General features: G+C 39.4%; 1 protein-coding gene across 2 annotated transcripts in view; it reads right to left on the reverse strand.

Annotated features, from left to right (window-relative positions):
- Positions 1-6,587, reverse strand: part of LOC133653268 (histone deacetylase 7-like) — a 103,981-nt gene extending 97,394 nt beyond the window's left edge. For both annotated transcript variants that reach the window (XM_062052362.1, XM_062052361.1), the window contains exons 1-3: positions 6,439-6,587; positions 6,236-6,326; positions 796-916 (exon numbers count right to left, since the gene is read on the reverse strand). In XM_062052362.1, the coding sequence (XP_061908346.1) occupies positions 796-916; positions 6,236-6,326; positions 6,439-6,585 (359 nt within the window). In that variant the 5' untranslated portion in view covers positions 6,586-6,587. The remainder of the gene's footprint in view (positions 1-795; positions 917-6,235; positions 6,327-6,438) is intronic.
- Positions 6,588-6,844: the final 257 nt, after the last annotated feature.

A 6,844-nucleotide genomic window follows, 5' to 3' on the forward strand; every position in this document is an offset into this window, starting at 1 on the left:
TGTATTTATTATTCTTTACAATAAAAAAAATTAATTTACTTGAACATCGATTTAAATTGTCAGGAAAGAAGAGGAAGGAATTTAAAAGCTAAAAAGGTATATGTGTTTAAAAATCCTAAAATCATTTTTTAAGGTTGTATTTTTTCTCTAAAATTGTCTTTCTGAAAGTTATAAGAAGCAAAGTAAAAAAATTTATGAATTTATTTAAACAAGTGATGACCAAGTCTTTAAAATATTTTCTTGGATTTTCAAATTCTATTTGAGTTTTGTCTCTCTTAGAATTAAAAATGTCGGGCAAAGCGAGACCAGCTTGCTAGTAAATAAATACAATTTAAAAAATAGAGGCAGCTCACTGGTAAGTGCTGCTATTTGAGCTATTTTTAGAACAGGCCAGCGGGCTACTCATCTGGTCCTTACGGGCTACCTGGTGCCCGCGGGCAACGCGTTGGTGACCCCTGATGTAAAGAGTCATGAAAATAAAGAAAACATTGCATTGACTGAGAAGGTGTGTCCAAACTTTTGGCCTGTACTGTACTTGTGTAAATAAAACCTCCGCCTACTACACTACTGTATTTTATTATTGGTCATTTTGTGTTTTCTGAGGTGGTTCTTGGTCAAAAATGTTGTGCTAATGAGCACTGGGAGTAAAATCAGACAAAATGTATTTGAGTTGCTGTAAAAAAAAATTAAAAAAAGGAGCACTATCAAGATTGAAGTTAGATTTCTTCATCTCTTCATAGCACTGCTGAAGAAAACCAGAATTGAATTGTCCGTTAGGGAAGCATCTTGCATCACCTGTATGCCACTGGCGTTACAGCCAAAGGGTTGGAGCTGGTTCTTTCCAGTGCCGCCTGCTTCTGCTTCTTCAAGATGACCTGCTGGAGCTTCTGTTTCACCAGTGAACTGGCCACTGCACCTGGCCAGCCAAAGCATTACCAAAACACATCAGTTTTCACAGGTTCAACAGTGAAACGTCCAACTGGCTCTGTCTGCGCTCAACGAGGTGACAGAAGGTGCTGCGAAGGTTCAAGTCAATATTGACCCAATGACTTGTGCGTGTATTCGGAGCTATATTTAGCCCTCACTGTTGCAGCGCTGCTCTATTTATCTCCATTATCAAAGCAAACAGAGAGAAAAAAAACGGCCAATAAAAAGACGACGAAGGTCCTGCTCGGCCAGGAAAGGTTACTATACCAGGGGTCGGCAACCTTTACCACTCAAAGAGCCATTTTGGCAAGTTTCACAAATTAAAGAAAGTAATGGGAGCCACAAAAAAATTTTTAAAATGAAAAACACCACATACAAAGCTTAAATGCTTTGTGCTATGTTAACCAGGGGTCTCCGACACACTTTAATGTGGAAATTTGATGTTAGTGCAGCCCGCAAGTTTTGAATGAATAGCGCTTGATAGCGTCATACTTGCCAACCCTCTCATTTTTCCCGGGAGACTCCCAAATATCAGAGCGTGATGACACTGCATTTGGCGCCCTCTACAGTCTGCCCTAACAGTGTACCTGCTCGACCACACGTAGAATGCAATTTCAACTTGCTCACGTAAGTGACAGCAAGGCGTACTACCTCAGCAGCCACACATCTTACACTGACGGTACCAATACCAAGAATCCCATGCAGCCCTAACTCTTCCGCTCAACCAACGCACGGAGAGGGGGCAGGGGGGTTGATGTGTGGGGGGATTTGGTGGTAGCGGGGGTGTATAATGTAGACCGGAAGAGTTAGGGCTGCATGGGATTCTGGGTAATGGTTGTGTTGTGTTTATGTTGTGTTACGGTGGGATGTTCTCCAGAAATGTGTTTTTCATTCTTTTTTGGTGTGGGTTCACAGTGTGGCGCATATTTGTAACGTAACAATGTTAAAGTTGTTTGATACGGCTACCGTCAGTGTAAGCTGTGTGGCTGATGAGTAAGTATGCTTTGCTGTCTCCTGTGTGTGCAAGTAATAACAACATGCAACATGTGGCTGGACTGGCACACTGTATGTAAATGCTATAGAGGACAATTACTGCAGTGCAATTAGGGCACGCCCTTTATTTAGTAATTAGAGTGTCATCATCATCATCATCATCAGCAGCCGTTGTCAGTCCACTGCTGGACGAAAGCCTCAGCATGTTTCTGCCATAGTGAACGATCTCTCTTGGCGTACTCTTCATGCTGGTTATTAGCCTACACCTTTAGCCAATTAGAGTGTAAATAGGATTATTTTTTCCCTGGGAGTAATCTATGAGAGACACTGAGATCCATAAGTCTCCTGGGAAAATCGGGGGTGGTCGGCATGTATGTAGCTGAGCCGCATCAGAGTGGTCAAAGAGCCGCATGCGGTTCCGGAGCCGCGGGTTGCCGACCCCTGTACTATACTGTAAGGCAGGAGTGTGTCGTGAGATACAGTCCGCTGTGCCGTGGGAGATGATCTCGTTTCACCTATTTAGGCTGAATATATTTTGTGCAAAGCAGTAATTATAGTCTGCAAATGATAAATACCGTAATTTCCGGACTATAAGCCGCTACTTTTCCCCCTCGTTCTGGTCCCTGCGGCTTATACAAGGGTGCGGCTTATACAAGGGTGCGGCTTATATACGGCCTGTTCTTCTCCGGCACCGACGAAGAGGATTTCGGTGGTTTCAGTACGCAGGAGGAAGACGATGACACAATGATTATAGACTGACTTAGGCTGGTTATTTTGGTAACGTACAGGCGAGCACTTTGTATTACTTTGCAGCGTTGTATTATTTGTACTCTGCACGAATGCTGTTCGCCATGTCAAAGATGTGAACGTTTGATTGAATGATTGAAAGATTTATTGTTAATAAATGGGACGCTCATCTCTGTCCCGACAATCCCCTCCGTGGTAGCAGGAACCCCTATATCAGGGGTCACCAACCTTTTTGAAACCAGGAGCTACTTCTTGGGTAGTGATTAATGCGAAGGGCTACCAGTTTGATACACACTTAAATAAATGGCCAGAAATAGCCAATTTGCTCAATTTACCTTTAACTCTATGTTATTATTAATAATTAATGATATTTACACTTAATTGAACGGTTTAAAAGAGGAGAAAACACGAAACAAATGACAATTACATTTTGAAACATAGTTTATCTTCAATTTCGACTCTTTAAAATTCAAAATTCAACCGAAAAAAAGAAGAGAAAAAGTAGCTAATTCGAATCTTTTTGAAAAAATTTAAAAAATAATTTATGGAACATCATTAGTAATTTTTTCCTGATTAAGATTCATTTTAGAATTTTGATGACATGTTTTAAATAGGTTAAAATCCAATCTATACTTTGTTATAATATATAACAAATCATTATTTCTTCTAGATTTTCCAGAACAAAAATTTTAAAAGAAATTCAAAAGACTTTGAAATAAGATTTAAATTTGATTCTACAGATTTTCTAGATTTGCCAGAATAATTTTTTTGAATTTTAATCATAATAAATTTGAAGAAATATTTCACAAATATTCTTCGTCGAAAAAACAGAAGCTAAAATAAAGAATTAAATTAAAATGTATTTATTATTCTTTACAATAAAAAAATTTTTTTTACTTGAACATTGATTTAAATTGTCAGGAAAGAAGAGGAAGGAATTTAAAAGGTAAAAAGGTATATGTGTTTAAAAATCCTAAAATCATTTTTAAGGTTGTATTTTTTCTCCAAAATTGTCTTTCTGAAAGTTATAAAAAGCAAAGTAAAAAAATTAATGAATGTATTTAAACAAGTGAAGACCAAGTCTTTCAAATATTTTCTTGGATTTTCAAATTCTATTTGAGTTTTGTCTCTCTTAGAATTAAAAATGTCGGGCAAAGCGAGACCAGCTTGCTAGTAAGTAAATACAATTTAAAAAATAGAGGCAGCTCACTGGTAAGCGCTGCTATTTGAGCTATTTTTAGAACAGGCCAGCGGGCTACTCATCTGGTCCTTACGGGCTACCTGGTGCCCGCGGGCACCGCGTTGGTGACCCCTGCCCTATATACTACGCTAATTACACATCAAAACCCTGCGGCTTATAGTCGGGTGCGGCTTATATATGGAGCAATCTGTATTTTCCGCATTACTGTATCGGTCTGTTGTGGTGAAGAAGGAGCTGAGCCGGAAGGCAAAGCTCTCAATTTACCGGTCGATCTACGTTCCCATCCTCACCTATGGTCATGAGCTTTGGGTTATGACCGAAAGGACAAGATCACGGGTACAAGCGGCCCAAATGAGTTTCCTCCGCCGGGTGGCGGGTCTCTCCCTTAGAGATAGGGTGAGAAGCTCTGCCATCCGGGAGGAGCTCAAAGTAAAGCCGCTGCTCCTCCGCATGGAGAGGAGCCAGATGAGGTGGTTCGGGCATCTGGTCAGGATGCCACCCGAACGCCTCCCTAGGGAGGTGTTTAGGGCACGTCCGACTCTCACACTATTATGTTAGATCCACTATGGACTGGACTCTCACACTATTATGTTAGATCCACTATGGACTGGACTCTCACTATTATGTTAGATCCACTATGGACTGGACTCTCACACTATTACGTCAGACCCACTCGACGTCCATTGCATCCGGTCTCCCCTAGAGGGCCGCGGTCACCCACATCTGCGGTCCTCTCCAAGGTTTCTCATAGTCATTCACATCGACGTCCCATTGGGGTTGTGAGTTTTTCCTTGCCCTTATGTGGGCTCTGTACCGAGGATGTCATTGTGGCTTGTGCAGCCCTTTGAGACACTTGTGATTTAGGGCTATATAAATAAACATTGATTGATTGATTGACTGAAATTCGGGAGTCTCCCGGGAAAATCGGGAGGTTGAAACCGATACAGATAATTTCCGATATTACATTTCAAAGCATTTATCGGCCGATATTATCGGACATCTTTAATTATTATTATTATTACTTTGAGACAAGAGCTATAGTGATGCATGCTTGGTTATGCTTTAAAGCAGGGGTCACCAACGCGGTGCCCGCGGGCACCAGGTAGCCCGTAAGGACCAGATGAGTAGCCCGCCGGCCTGTTCTAAAAATAGTTCAAATAGCAGCACTTACCAGTGAGCTGCCTCTATTTTTTAAATTGTATTTATTTACTAGCAAGCTGGTCTCGCTTTGCTCGACATTTTTAATTCTAAGAGAGACAAAACTCAAATAGAATTTGAAAATCCAAGAAAATATTTTAAAGACTTGGTCTTCACTTGTTTAAATAAATTCATACATTTTTTTACTTTGCTTCTTATAACTTTCAGAAAGACAATTTTAGAGAAAAAATACAACCTTAAAAATGATTTTAGGATTTTTAAACACATATACCTTTTTACCTTTTAAATTCCTTCCTCTTCTTTCCTGACAATTTAAATCAATGTTCAAGTAAATGTATTTTTTTTATTGTAAAGAATAATAAATACATTTTAATTTAATTCTTCATTTTAGCTTCTGTTTTTTCGACGAAGAATATTTGTGAAATATTTCTTCAAACTTATTATGATTAAAATTCAAAAAAATTATTCTGGCAAATCTAGAAAATCTGTAGAATCAAATTGAAATCTTATTTCAAAGTCTTTTGAATTTCTTTTAAAATTGTTGTTCTGGAAAATCTAGAAGAAATAACGATTTGTCTTTGTTAGAAATATAGCTTGGTCCAATTTGTTATATATTCTAACAAAGTGCAGATTGGAATTTAACCTATTTAAAACATGTCATCAAAATTCTAAAATTAATCTTAATCAGGAAAAATTACTAATGATGTTCCATAAATAATTTTTTTTATTTTTTCAAAAAGATTCGAATTAGCTAGTTTTTCTCTTCTTTTTTTCGGTTCAATTTTGAATTTTAAAGAGTCGAAATTGAAGATAAACTATGTTTCAAAATTTAATTGTCTATTTTTTCATGTTTTCTCCTCTTTTAAACCGTTCAATTAATTGTAAATATCATTAATTATTAATAATAACATAGAGTTAAAGGCCAATTGAGCAAATTAGCTATTTCTGGCAATTTATTGAAGTGTGTATCAAACTGGTAGCCCTTCGCATTAATCACTACCCAAGAAGTAGCTCTTGCTTTCAAAAAGGTTGGTGACCCCTGCTTTAAAGTCATATCCAACAATTGCCACAACGACTTTTTACTGTCAACTGAGTTTCCTTTTTTAACGACTTCTGCTGGTGGTGTGCCTCCACATTTTTTCAACGCAAAAAATGTGCCTGGTCTCAAAACAGGTTGCAAAACTCTGCTGTAAGGTGTGTGTGACTCACTTTGTTGGCTCTTGTCCTTGTTTTTTAGCTGCTGCAGTTCTTGATGCTTCTCCTGGTGTTCCTGTTCACGTCGCCTCTGCTCCATATTGAACTGAAACACAGGAAAATGGTGTCGGTGCGACTGGAAAAGCAACCACTGAGTTGAAGAGAATGTTGGTTTGAAATAATTATGAGTAATAAATGATGATTTATCCCCTTCTCACCCGGATGTGCTGCTGCAGCTGCTGCTGGGAGAAGGAGGTGCGGGCCGGCGGGGAGAACGGGCTGAGAAGCAGCGGCGGGTGCAGCGGACTGAGGAGCGCCGTGTCGGAGCCGGGGCGCATCCCCCGCTCTCCCACCCTGAGGTCCATGGGCGAAGGAGGCCACGCGCGGCACACAGGAATCTGGAAGGTTTTTAAAGACGTTTCAGTCCACTGCACACTTGACTTTACTGCTTAGCATAGCATTCTGGATATAGTACGCTACCTAAAAAAAAAGGTAACAAAAGCAAAACCATGATATTTAATGATCCCAGCACATTCCTCACCTTTTATATGCTCAGCAACCTCTAAAGCAGGGGTCACCAACCTTTTTGAAAGCAAGAGCTACTTCTTGGGTAGTGATTAATGC

The sequence above is a fragment of the Entelurus aequoreus genome, linkage group LG07 (genome assembly GCF_033978785.1).
Source record: "Entelurus aequoreus isolate RoL-2023_Sb linkage group LG07, RoL_Eaeq_v1.1, whole genome shotgun sequence".
NCBI lineage: Eukaryota > Metazoa > Chordata > Actinopteri > Syngnathiformes > Syngnathidae > Entelurus > Entelurus aequoreus.